This window comes from Sorex araneus, chromosome X (assembly GCF_027595985.1).
Source record: "Sorex araneus isolate mSorAra2 chromosome X, mSorAra2.pri, whole genome shotgun sequence".
Classification (NCBI taxonomy): Eukaryota; Metazoa; Chordata; class Mammalia; order Eulipotyphla; family Soricidae; genus Sorex; species Sorex araneus.
The window spans coordinates 251,448,827-251,461,947 of record NC_073313.1 but is presented as its reverse complement, the minus strand read 5'-3'; the positions used below and the strand labels follow the sequence as shown (position 1 = coordinate 251,461,947).

The 13,121-nt window shown below is 47.7% G+C and overlaps 1 protein-coding gene across 2 annotated transcripts in view; it reads left to right on the top strand.

The window, feature by feature from the left end:
- Positions 1-308: 308 nt before the first annotated feature.
- The window catches only part of USP37 (ubiquitin specific peptidase 37), a 67,422-nt gene continuing 54,609 nt past the window's right edge, over positions 309-13,121 (top strand). For both annotated transcript variants that reach the window (XM_055123168.1, XM_055123167.1), the window contains exons 1-2: positions 309-467; positions 9,607-9,830. In XM_055123168.1, coding sequence (XP_054979143.1) covers positions 9,675-9,830 — 156 coding nt within the window. In that variant the 5' untranslated portion in view covers positions 309-467; positions 9,607-9,674. The remainder of the gene's footprint in view (positions 468-9,606; positions 9,831-13,121) is intronic.

Sequence of the window (13,121 nt, the reverse complement as noted above, 5' to 3'; positions counted from 1 at the left end):
GGCGGGGGGGGGCGGGGGCAGGGCGGAGGACGGGCAGTGCGCCTGCGCAAAGCGGGCCGTGCGCCGAGGAAAATGGTGGGAGGTCGAAGTGCGTGCCGGGAAGGGCGGGAAAGAAGAACTGCGCGTGCGCACGGCAAGGGGGCGACCGGGGCGGGGCCGCCCGAGCCCGGACCTCGCGGGGCTGGGGGCGGGGCCGGCGGGCCGGAGGGGCGGAGTCGGCCGGCTCGTGCGCACGCGCCCCTGGGCGGGGGAAAAATGCGTCGAGTGCGTGCGTGCGTGCGTGCGTGCGTGTTTGCGTGTGGTCCCAGTTCCCGCCATCAGCCGCCCTCCCTGCCTGGGGGGGAGCCAGCGGCTCTGCCTCTCCGGGTCCAGCGGCCCTCCCTGCGCTGACCCCCCAGCTCCTCCCCCTCGGCGCGGACTCGGGGCTTCCGGCAGGCCTGTCGGGGGCTCGGGACCCGCGGACGCAGGTAAGGCGGAGGCCTGGCCGGCTCCTCCCCGGGGCCGTTTCTGCCGGCGGAGTGTGTCTCCCACCACCTCCTCCCCCCCTTCCCCACGCCGGGCCCGTGCGGTCCGCCCACTCGGCGTCCACTCTCGAGGACTTGGCCTCGGCTGCCGCGCCGCCCGGCCGCCCGCATCCCCGCGGGGCTGCTCCGCCCGCCTCTGCGCGGGGGCACCCGGGCTCGACTGTCACCCGCGCCCTCTGCGCCCCCGAATGCGGGGGGTGGGGCGGGGCTGGGAGGGGGTGCTGTCGTCGCCCTCCGCTCGCTTTTTTTTTTTTTTTTTTTAAATATTTGGAGGCCCGCCGCCTTTCCAGGTGACTTCCGTGTCCGCGCATCCCTGGGGCCCGGGACGCGATCCCCGCACTCGGGCGGCTTCTCCACTTTGCGCGCTCGCGGGCCCGCCCTCCCCGGAGAGGCTGGGTGGTGCGGTGCGGGTTGGTTGCGTGCGCGGGTTGGGGCGGAGGGCGGAGACCTCTTCCATCGCGGTACCCCCAGGAGCAGGCTCTCAGGCTCACCCCCTTTTTCGGGCATGCTTCCAAGGCAAGGGAACTCAGATCCAGCGACGTAATCTGGTGTTCGGGAAGAGATGGCCCCCCGGGATGGCTGGGTTTTGGGGTGTTTTTTTTTTTTTTTGTGGTCATCCTTTCCACGCGTCCGCTTGGCTTGGTTAGAGCCGCTGCTTGTAGGGTGGCAGTGCCCGACAGTGTCTTGACGGTGGAGAAGAACGGCTCTGGATGTCGTGGGCAGCGAGGCCCCAGGACTCTGCAGTTATGGTCGCAGTTATGGGTGGGGGGTGTGAATGCTTCGGTGCCATCTGCCAACTTGATGGTCCCCAAACTTCCGGATGCGGGCCAGTGGAATGACCTAAAGAGATTGGGGGGGGGTCCTAAACCCGAGGGAACACGGAGGCGTGCTCCACATTCAACCGTGCAGACAGTAGGCTTAGGAGAGAGACGAAGGGGGTAATCACTGCAGTTGCATGCTGTCCAAAGGTGAAGTGGAAAGTGGGTGGAAAACGCAGGTGACATCAGTGAGCCGTGACCCTAGGAAGGGATAGATGTCTGATAGAGTGGGACCGGGTGTCTTGGGTCTGGCTCTGCCTCAGGTTATTTTACTTCTGCCTTACATTCTACTGATCTGTGGGTTTTACTCTCAGACTGCTCCCCTTGTTTTCATTGTCAGATTCCCCAGCATTTAAAATGTAATGTGTCTAAAACTGAAGTTTTTTGGGGGGAGGGGCCACACCTGGGAATGCTGGGGGATTACTCCTGGCTCTGCACTCAGGAATTACTCCTGGAAGGGCTTGGGGAACAGTAGGGGATGCTGAGAATTGAACTCTGGTCGTGTGTGGGCAAAGGCCTTACCCACTATACTATCTTTCCAGTTCATAAAACAATAGTCTTAATCTCTGTCTCTCTCCTTTAGTATTCCAGATCAGTCTGTGGCATGTATTTGTCCACTGGCAAGGTAAAAGCTGGAAAGCCATTCTTGATTTCTCCCATAAGCTGTATATAAAAATCTTCCCTTGGACTGTATGTTCGAATACACCTCAAGGTGTATTTACTTTTTTTTCCAGTATATGCATTGAATCTATTTCTGTACCTCTGCAGTATTACTTTTCTAGTTCAAGGTGAAGCCCTCCTTCATTTGGACTTAATGTTACTGATTCTTTGCAGTTCTCTTTTGTAAATGGAGTAATCACCTTTTGAATGGTTACAAGGATTAAATGAGATAACCACAGTAGGCACAGCACACAGTCAAGAGCCATTATTCATTGTTCTAAGTTGAATCATTTCAGTATATTCCTGTCTTTTTGCCCTGCTTTCTCCCATATTTGCTCCTTTCCTTCTTCCCCAACACAAACCAACCTTATCCGTGTCATTCAGCGTTCATTCTGGCAGTAGCATGTTCTCACCCAGTTAAAAACCCGCCAGTGAATTACCTCTTTCCAAAGGTTAGCCCACTGAGTTAAAATTCTGAATCTCAGCCACAGACATAGTGCTGGGGCTAAGGTGCTTGTCTTGCACGAAGCCCACCTGGGGTTCAATCCTTGGCATCCCGTTTGGTCCTCTGAGCATCTCCAGAAGTGATTCCTGAGCACAGACAGGGTCAGTACTGAGCACTACTATGGGGTGTGGCCCCAACCTTCCCCGCCCTCGCGGAATAAGACTATTCAGTGTGTGTTTATGCTCTACAGGACTGCATAGCCCGATTCTGTTTTCTTTGACCAGCTTCCTCTTGAGCCCTCCTCTCTCACCAGACTCACCATGCTGCTCCTCATTCTTTTTCCTGTATCGCTCTGCTGCTGCGATGACCCGGGAGCACACCCACGAATAGCTGAGACACTCTGGAGGGGTCGCACATCCACTTTCTCTGCTCCACACCAGGCACAGGTCCTCCCTCGCCGGGGTCCCACACTTTTCCTTTGCCACTTTTGCGGCGCTTGGACCTGCACACCTGAGTCTCAGGCATGATGCCTGAGCACAGTCTGCTTGTGCCTGCCGCAGATACAGCTGTAGTGCTCGCACACTTGCTTGTGGGGAGGCAGGGGCTGTTCCCTCATACCTGTGGTGCTGGCATTTCTTTTAGTTGTGACCCTCACCTGACTGCCAGAGATTGCATACACTCACGGTGTAAGAGAACTCAGTCCGCAGAGTGGCTGGCCCTCAGCTCATTGCATGTGGGCACCACCAGGATTGAACTCAGGTCTCATGCTTGCCAGGCAGGCATCTCTGCCACCGAGACGCCCCTGGGCCCCACACGTCTTTTCATTTAGTCACACTGAGTTCTTTTCTGTCTCAGATCTTTTGCACATTTGCTTGGATTTGCTCCAGCAACACTTATCTCCCAATTAACCCATTTTTTTTTATAAATCTAGGGGAAAATCTACAAGTCAGAGCGGTGATGTTTATATTTTAACTACAGGTTACACACGTTGAGACTACTGAGCGTTAGGTTTTCAAAGTTAAATAAAAATGACATCTTTAAGTTGCTGGTAGTGGATGGAGAGGAAAAAATGAAAAATTTAGTTATTTTGTGTACATAGAACAGGATTTGTGTTTAAAAAAATAGGAACTACAAAATAGAAAATGTATGATGGCTAAAGTTAGGCGTTTTATTTTACAGGTAACAGTGAGCTGCTAAAAATGTTTGGAAGAGGGACAGGAGAAATAATTCAGTGGATAGGGCTCTTGTTTTGCCCACGGCCGACTCAGGTTTGATCCTTGGCATCCCATATGGTCCCCTGAGTACCGTCAGGAGTAGCCCTTGAGCATAGCTGAGTGTGACCCCTCAAAAAAAAAAAAAAAAAGATGAGTACAGGGGCTGGAGTTGATATAATTGTGGATAGGTGCTTTGGACATAACTGACTCAGGTTTAAACCTCATATGGTTCCTCGAACCCTCCCAGGAGTGATCTCTGTACTCAGTATAGAGTAAACCCTGAGTACTGCCTAATGTGGCCTAAACATCCTCCACCCCCCCCATCCACCCCCCCCCCCGCCAAAAAAAGGATCAATACATCTTAGAGGTGTTGTACATCTGGTTAAGAGTTCATCTTGTGAGCCAGAGTGATAACGTTAGAGCGTTGCATACAGTGAACTGGGTGCATCCTAGCACCACCAGGAATGGTCCCTGATCATAGCCCCTAGGATAGGTCTTGAGCACAGCCATGCAGCCCCCGAAAGAGAAAGGCAGTTCATTTTTATTTTTTATTTAGTCACCTTGCAATTACAAAGTCATTCACAATCAGGTCTCGGGCATATTATGTTTCAATACCAGTGTCCGCTTCCCTCCACCTGTAAACCTCATTTGCCTCGACCTACCAGTGTTTCGGTGAGAGAGGCACACATTTAAAAAAAAAAATCTTGTTTTGGGGGTCACACCTTGCAACACTCGGGGTTAGTCCTGGCGTTGTCCTCAGGAATTACTCTTAGTGGTCGTTGGGGATTCATATGGGTTGCTGGGGATCAAACTCAGGGCTGCTGCCTGCAAGCCACGCTACTGCCTGCTGCTCTTTCCAACCCCAATTTTAGTGTTTTTTAAATTAAAATTTTGGTGATTTAAAAAATAAAGTTATTCTATAGAAAGGTTGTTGTAGGGTTAAGGTTTCATTGAATGGAAAAATCCTGAGAATGGAGTGTGCAGAGTGCTGCAGATTGATGAGAATGCTGTGTGGTCGTGGGTTCTGGTGTTAGACTTTGTCCTCCCTCTTACTGATTGTAACCGTGAACAAAGTACTTAATCTTAGTCAGTTAACTCACTTATAAAAGAGAGGTGGTTTTCCTTTAGGATGATTGTGGATTTTAAATTAGATAATGCACAGGCGACATATCTCAGGTTTCACCGATTTTGCATAATGTTAGTGGAGAGAGAGATGGGTCTGGGCTTCCTGCATGCAGGCCTAGCGCCAGTCCCTTTACACTGCCTCCAGGCCCTGGAGTAGCGGCTGTGAAAGAGGTGGGAGCAAGGTAACGGGGACTCTCACCGGTTAAAACTGATGCTAAGACTTCCCTGCCTCAGGTGATGGGGAAAGGGCCAGTCTAGGCATTTATTGGAGAGTTTCAAACCGAGGGCTTGGGCTGTAACACTTCACAGATGTGCCTACCCCCCCTGCCCACCATCAGTACCATCAAGTCAGAGTAGCCCAGTAAAGACTTTTTCACTAAGCAGCAATCTTGACATTTCTACCCAGCCCGCCTGCAGCCTGGGTGAACCAGGTCTTAGAGAAGTTTGGCTCTAAGTTTGAGAAACCCAGAGTTAGTTTTGGGTGAAAAATTCAAAACACTAGTGGACCCACCTCTTGAAAGTTTGTATCAACATGTTGTGGAAATGGTGTCTTGAGGTTTAAGGTGTTAGGTAACAATGTTTGTAAAGTCCCCAAAGGATGTATACTTCTTTTCCTGCCCTTTTCACTTTCACACTGTGGGGGCGGGGCATGGCTCATGGACTTGGTTGAAGATTGCTGGAGTCCCTCAGCCCCCTCCCCAGTTCCTTTGGGGAGTGGGGCCACGTGCAGCTGTGCGCAGGGGCAAGCACCTCCCCAGCCGCTGGAGTCTCCAGACGCATGCCTCCAGTTAGATTGAGTATGTGGTGTGAGGGCCGCTCTTCCTTGTTTGCCATTTTTTGCAGTGGCATGATTTCCAGTATTATTTATTCATGTGTTAAGCCTGCAGTGCATTACCTCCACCACCAGCATGGGTGGGTCGTGCACATCATGTTTTTAGATGTTTTCAATAAGGTAGTTTGTGATTTTTGTATTGTTTTTGTTTGGGAGCCACACCTGGCTATACTCAGGTGACTGCTGGCTCTGCACTCAGGATTCACTCCTAGCGGACCTTGTGCTTGGGGGACTAAGTGGGATGCGGGGTTGAACCTGGGCCAGCCACGTGCAGAGCAAGCACCTTGCCCACTGTACTGTTGCTCCGGCACTGGTAGTTTGGAATTCAAAAATAAATAAAAGTGAAGAGTTTGTCTTGTTCTGCTAAGTGATCGCTTTCTATTTTTTTTTTCATTTCATAAGTTGGATTCTTTTGGAAAGACACACTTAGGTTTTCTTTTGCTGATTTGGTAGCTTCCGGAAGTGAGCATTGCCTTTGGTGCAGAATAAAGGTGAACTGTTACTGTGTAGGGTTTTTCAGTAAAAGTCCCTGCAAAATTTGTAATCTTTATTTTGTATCTGTTTCTAAGCATAACATTTTTAATGCAAATTGGTAAGAATTGACACTCTTCCCCTGGGCCCTCCCTTTTTATCAGCAGTTTTATGCTTTAGCATGCCGCCTTTGACCACCAATGCATTCTGGGAAAGGTTGTTTTCTAAATAGCACCTGAAGTATCATTGAATAACTGCGGGGCTGGAGAGATAGTACAGAGGTTAAGGTGCTTGTCTTGCGCGTGACTCTCCCTGGTTTAATGTCTGGTGCCCCCTATGACTCCCCTGAACCTCACCAGGAATAATCTCTGAGCATATAGCCAGGAGTAAGTTTCAGCACCCAAGCCCCCCAATAAAAGTTGAGATATGAGGACAGCTTTGCATTCAGTGCTCTAATGCATATAGAAAAACTTGGATAAAGTGTCGATACTCTATAAAGATCATAGTAAATATAACCCGGGGCTGGAGTGATAGCATAGCGGGTAGGGTGTTTGCCTTGCACGCGGCCGACCCGGGTTCAAATCCCAGCATCCCATATGGTCCCCTGAGCACCGCCAGGAGTAATTCCTGAGTGCAGAACCAGGAGTAACCCCTGTGCATCGCCAGGTGTGACCCAAAAACCAAAAAAAAAAAAAAAAACCCATAGTAAATATAACCCTAGTTGGCCGTTTAAAAGGGATTTGTGGTTCCAGTCTTCACCATTGTATATTTTAAGAGCAAATTCAGTAAAATTGATAGTACTTGTTGGTTCATTTTTCCTGAATAACGAGTTTGTTCATTGTGTCAGACACTGTCCTCGTGAGGCTACAAAGATTAAAAGAATATATTGCCTATCTTCAGTTAGCAAAGTTCAACAGAGAGACAAAGAGTTGAACAGTTTATAATGCAGCATGATTAATGATCTAGAAATAAGAAGGGCTAGTGCATGTGAGAGTAGAGAAGCACTAGCGTTCTGTGTTTATATGAGGTGGGAGGGAAAAGTGAAAGGCAGCTTAGAAAGACTTAGGGGTCTGGAGAGGTAATATAGGGATTCAGGCATTTGCTTCACATGTGGCCGACCCTGGTTTGATTCCCCATTGCTGCAGAACGCCCCTAAGCGTCACCAGGAGTGATTCCTGAGCCCAGATCCAGGAATAAGCCCAGAGTGCCATTGAATGTGGCTCTCAAAAATAAAACAAAAGAGAAATAAAGACAACTGTATTCTCCTGCCACTATACTTTTGCACATACAGCGGCCTATGCACAAAGAATTCTGTACTCTTCCCAGCCCCTTAAATCCCTCTCAGTTTTCTCTCCTGGCTCTAAAATCAAGGCTCCATTTAAGACAGCACCTTAGGGGGAGTGGAATAGAGATTGGACCACGTGCTTGGGGTTTTTGCAGTGCTTGGGGCTTACTCCTGGGTCTGTGCTCAGGGATCTCTGTTTGCGGGGTTTGAGGGACCAGCTAGGGGCTGGGGATGGGACCCAGGTTGATGTGTGCTGGACTGTTGCCTTGTCTGCTCTAGTATCTCTGTGGATCCAGAAAACCACATTTGGAGGGGCTTGTGGGGATAAAGAAACAGGTAGGACAGGGGTCCTGAAATTCAGTATGTCATAATATGTATCACATTTTATTGTGAGAGCTGTGGCGAGCTACTAAGTGGTAATGAGGAGATGATGAATGTGATAGTGATGAAAGTTGTCTGGAATAGTTACGGAGATAGAATTGACAAAACTGACCGTCCCTCTCCAATCTGATGGCAATAATTATAAGACAGTCAATGATACCTCATGCTTCTGATGGGTAACTGAGATAGAGAGGCTTAGCGACAACACGGAAGAAGATCTGGACTTAGCAGAACAGGGAAGCAACAGCTGGTTAATGGCCATAAAGAAAGCACTGCACTGTGCTGGCTAGTAGGCTCACCATTTCCTCATGGTGCCGGGCGGTGCGTATTGTCGCCTGCTTGACTTACAGACAGTTGATTTGGCAGCGCCTGGTGAGTAACTTACTTATCTGGGGTTTTTGGAGAAAAGGTTGTTTCAGACATGGAATAAATTCAGAAAGTGGGGACCGGAGAGATGGGACAGAGGTTCGTGCAAGTGTTTGCCGTGCAACATGCCAACTCTGAATTGATCCCCAGCATCATATAAGGTCCCCCAAGCTCTGCCAGGGTTCATCCCTGAGTACTGAGCCAGGGATAGCCCCTGAACAACAGAGTGTTTCACTCCCCTGGGCCCCTCCGCCTCCCAAATTCAAGAAAGTGAATACTGATTTCATTCATATTAATAAAGCTGCTGTTTAGGGACCCGAGAGATAGGACGGCAGGTAGGGCACTTGCCTTACACATGGCCTACCTGGGTTCAATACCTGGCAGCTCATATGGACCCCCGAGCACAGCCAGGAGTGGTTCCTGAGTGCAGAGCCAGAAGTAAGCCCTGAGCATCACCGGTGTGACCCAGAATTTAAATAAATCTGAGGTTTGTTCTCTGCCTAACATGTGCTATTTCATTTACCTCTGTAACCCTATAGTACAGCTTCCTGTTACAGCTGTGGAAAGTGCTCTAATGTTAGAGACGGGATAACTACAAGTTTGGAAGTAACTATGCTGAATCCTCCTATCTAGAATAGGGTTTCTTTGTACACTATTTCTTTTTAGTTTTTCTTCCTTCCCTCCTTCCTTCCTTCCTTCCTTTCTTCCTTCCTTCCTTCCTTCCTTCTCTTTCTTTCTTTCTTTCTTTCTTTCTTTCTTTCTTTCTTTCTTTCTTTCTTTCTTTCTTTCTTTCTTTCTCTCTTTCTTTCTCTCTTTCTCTCTTTTTTTGCTACAATTGGCAGTACTCAGGGTTTACTCCTGGCTCTGTGCTCAGTCATCACTCCTGTCAGGCTTGGGAGACCTTTCCCAAAAGGATCAAAACTGGGTTGGATGCATGCAAGGTAAATGCCCTAAGTGCTGTTCTGTATCTCTGACCTCTGTATACTACTATTTCATAGGTTTTCTAGTTGAACGAGTTAAACAGAGGCAAAATTTAGTGGTTTTTAAAGAAGTGTAAGTTGAAAAACTATTAGAAGCAATAGTTTTAGAGATCTGAATTTCATTTGAATGCTCTTATGCATATAGATTTCATTTTACAATTTTGATAGCATAAGTTTCAACAATTTTAATAACAATGTACATAACACTATTTGATAACATTCTCTGCTTGTTATAATCATTTACATTCTAATAAGCGAGTTTGAAGAATCAGATATTCTTAGACATATCATTGATGTAAGTTAGTTTTTACATACTAGAAATGTATTTGGAAAATTTGATTATTTGTCAAAGATAAAATTAAGATTCTTCCCAGGAATGATAATATTAGCATAAATGATAAGTGATTCTTTGGAGGAAGTACATAAGATGGTTCAATAAAATCTCTTCAACCTTTTTATAATTACTAGTAAATTGTAACAGTGTTTTCTTACTTTTCTTCCTTAGAACTTGTCCAGTGAAGCTCTATTTTTACCTCTTAATTTGTCCAGAAGTGATTTATTTTTAAAGAAAGTATGTCTCCTCTGAAGATACATGGTCCTATCAGAATTCGAAGCATGCAGACTGGGATAACAAAATGGAAAGAAGGGTCCTTTGAAATTGTGGAAAAAGAAAATAAAATCAGCTTAGTCGTTCACTACAATACTGGAGGAATTCCAAGGATATTTCAGGTACTACCAAATTTTGATTTGCAATAGATTTTGTGTCACATCCTTGATTGAATATCTGTTCTGTGCTATATTAAGTATCAGAGTTGCCCTCCTCATTAATAGTTCTTGCTTATTTCCAGGCCCTTTTTTTTGGTTTGTTCGGGACTGCAATGGATGATAGTCCCAGTTTGTCGTTTACGGGTCACTTTGGGCAGTCACTGGGGCACCATGCGGTGGTGGGAATTGAACTCAGGACTCCCTCCCACAAAGAAAGCCCTTTGAACCATCCCCAGTCTGACACTATTATTTTTATGTGCCGTTATGTTCAGCAGCGTGTTTGATGGTGTGTTATAAAGAATGGAAAGTCAGCTTTATTGAAAGAAAAAGTGGTGGGAGGAAGGTGAAAAGAAATGACTTTGGATACTTTGTAAGCTATTTTATTTTTTATTTATTTTTTTTGTAAGCTATTTTAAAATTAATATTGGAGGGTCCAAGAGATAGTATGGCAGGTAAGGTGCTTGCCTCACTTGTGTCCAGCGCAAGTTTGATCTCTGGCATCCCAAATGGTCCCCCAAGCACTGCTGAGAGTGGCCCAAAAACCATACAAACAAAAATCGCTTTAGAATTATAGTTACAACTTTTGTTCATTGCTATGTGTAGCGTTAGCTTTTACTGGCACTTACTCGTGTCTCTAAAGCTGTCTGCTTTCTGAGTAATCCTGCCCCGAATTGTGGTCTGGGTCATTCAACAATAGCAATAGTTGTAGCCATTCAGCTGTACAGTTTTCTTCCAATCATAGTTGTTTGAGGATGGCGTTATTTCGTCACTGCATAATGTTCTTTTTGTGTGCCAGAGAAAGAATACAGGGCTTAAAGTGCTTGTCTTGAATGTGGCCAACACCAGTTTGATTCTCAGCACTCCTTTTTTCTTTTTTTTTTAATTGTTTGGTTTTTGGGCCACTGGTGATGCTTAGGTGTTACGACTGGCACTGATCTCAGAAATTACTCCTAGCAGTGCTCAGGGACATATGAACTGCTGGGATCGACCCTAGGTTGGCCGCATGCAAAGCAAGCGTCCTACCCATTGTACTGTCTCTCTGGCCCAGTCCCTGCACTCCTGTCAGCTTCAGGGAACCTTTGGTGTGCTGGGGATTGAACCGGGTGCAAGAAAGGCACACTACCAGCTGTACAGTCTCTCCAGCCCTAAGCATTTAGTAGTTCTGCCATATATCTCCTACTAACGGCCCATCTTTTTGTTGTTCTACACTTGGAGATGCTCAGGGCTGACTGCTGTACTATCTATCGCTCTGGCTCCTAACTGTCCTGAAGGGAGATTTGGTTTTTCAACCCTCAGTCCAATTTTGGGAGATTTTTTTTTTTTGGTTGTTTGGTTTTTAGTGTGTGTGGAGGGGGTGGGGGAAGGGTGCACACCTGGTGATGCACAAGGGTTATTCCTGGCTTACCTAACACTCTGGAATCACTCTGACAGTGCTCAGGGACCATAGAGGATGTTGGGGATCGAACACGGTGGGCCTCTTGCAAGACAAATGCCCTACCCTCTGTAGTATCTCCAGTCGCCATTTAAATACTCAAAGGAACACGACAGTTCTGTGCCTCCAGCCTCATATCAGCTCTAGACCCCTTTGCTTTGCACCACCTGCATATACCAGGGTGGGGAGTGCGAAGGGCCAAGAATACAGAGTGGAGATACTTTTCCTCTTGGTCTAGGAATAACCAGATGGCTTTCTCAGCGGAAAAAGGACTTCACAGCTGCTGGGCCGGGGAGCTAGCTAAAGAGGAGTGGCTCTGATTCTGTCCCCGGGCACTGTGGGAGTGGCCCCTGAGCACGACTTGGTGGGGGGGGAGCAAGAGCCAGTAAAATGACAGCAGTTCTGAGGGACCGAAGTCACCTGCAGAGGAGAGGGACTTGTGCTCTGTTGGGTGTGGAGGATAATTAGGAATCTCCCAAACCCAGAGGAGGTAAAGGAGGGGATGGTTTCTATACTTGAACCACAGACATGTGCAAGTGTTAAACTGCAATGCAGGTGGCCAGAAGGTTATTGTAAAATATATAGACATTAGTGAGGCAGTGGCAGAAATAGAAACCAAAGCGCTCTCTAGGAACCGTTCTTGAGGTGTCTTGTCACTCTGAGTGAAATTTGGGTTCTAAGGAGCCAACACTCAACTTCAGATTCACTTTGGAGCTTGGTAGGTGATTTTACTTCAAGAGCTGTTTTTTGGGGTGAGGGCACACCTGGCAGTGCCCAGGGCTTATTCCTGGATCTGCCCTCAGGACTTAACTCCTGACAGGCCCGGGAACACCAGGGATCGAATCCAGGCAGGCCGTGTGCAAGGCAGGTGCCTTAGCCACTGTGCTGTCTCCCTGGCCCGTGTTGGTTTAGTCTTCTCTCACAATTGCCAGAGGTCAGTTCTTATTAAAAATGCCCATTGAAATGGGGGTATAGGGTCTGGAGCGATAGCACAGCGGGCAGGGCGTTTGCCTCGCACACGGCCAACCCAGGTTCGATTTTCAGCATCCCATAGGGTTACCCAAGCACCGCCAGGAGTAATTCTTGAGTGCAGAGCCAGGAGTAACCCCCGAGCATTGCTGGGTGTGACCCAAAAAGAAAAAAAAAAAGGGAGGGAGGAAAGGAAAGAAAGGGATAGATCAGAGGAAATAATTCACACTTTGCTTGCGGCAGCCCCTGGTTCTCTCTCTGGCTGGCACTACCAGCCCTTGGGCACTACTGGGTATAGCCTTCCCCCCAAAAAATGTTCCTTCCTTCCAACTGTTCAGAAGCAGAGGAGAGGGTTTTGTCTGCAGCAAAAGGCAACTTTATAAACAATTGTTTGTATCTGCTGAGAGACACAGTTAAATAATAAAGTTGCCTGAGGAGCAGGAATTGTGAATAATAAACTACAGTTTTCTAACTCTTTAGTCTTGGGGAAACTTCAGCCAAGAGAAAATAGAAGTTACTGTTTCATACCACAGAGTAGAGACATATAAGACAAGTTACTTTTCCAGTTACTTTTGGGGAGTTGAGAAATAGACTAAGAGTTACAGTGTGCGCAGGGCCTTTGCAGTTGAGCTTTAGTTAAATAAATCTACTTAGACCATTAAAAGAGGGAAAAGGGGGGCCCTGAGAGATAGCACAGCAGATAGGGCACTCGACCTGCGTGTGGCAGACCCTTTGGCCCCTGCCACCCTGTTGGGTGTCCCTCTCCCTCCCCCCCCATCATTGCCGGGGGTGATTTCCGAGTGCAGTCAGGTGTAAGCTCTCGGCTCCTCCAGGTGTGGCCCCAAAATGTAACT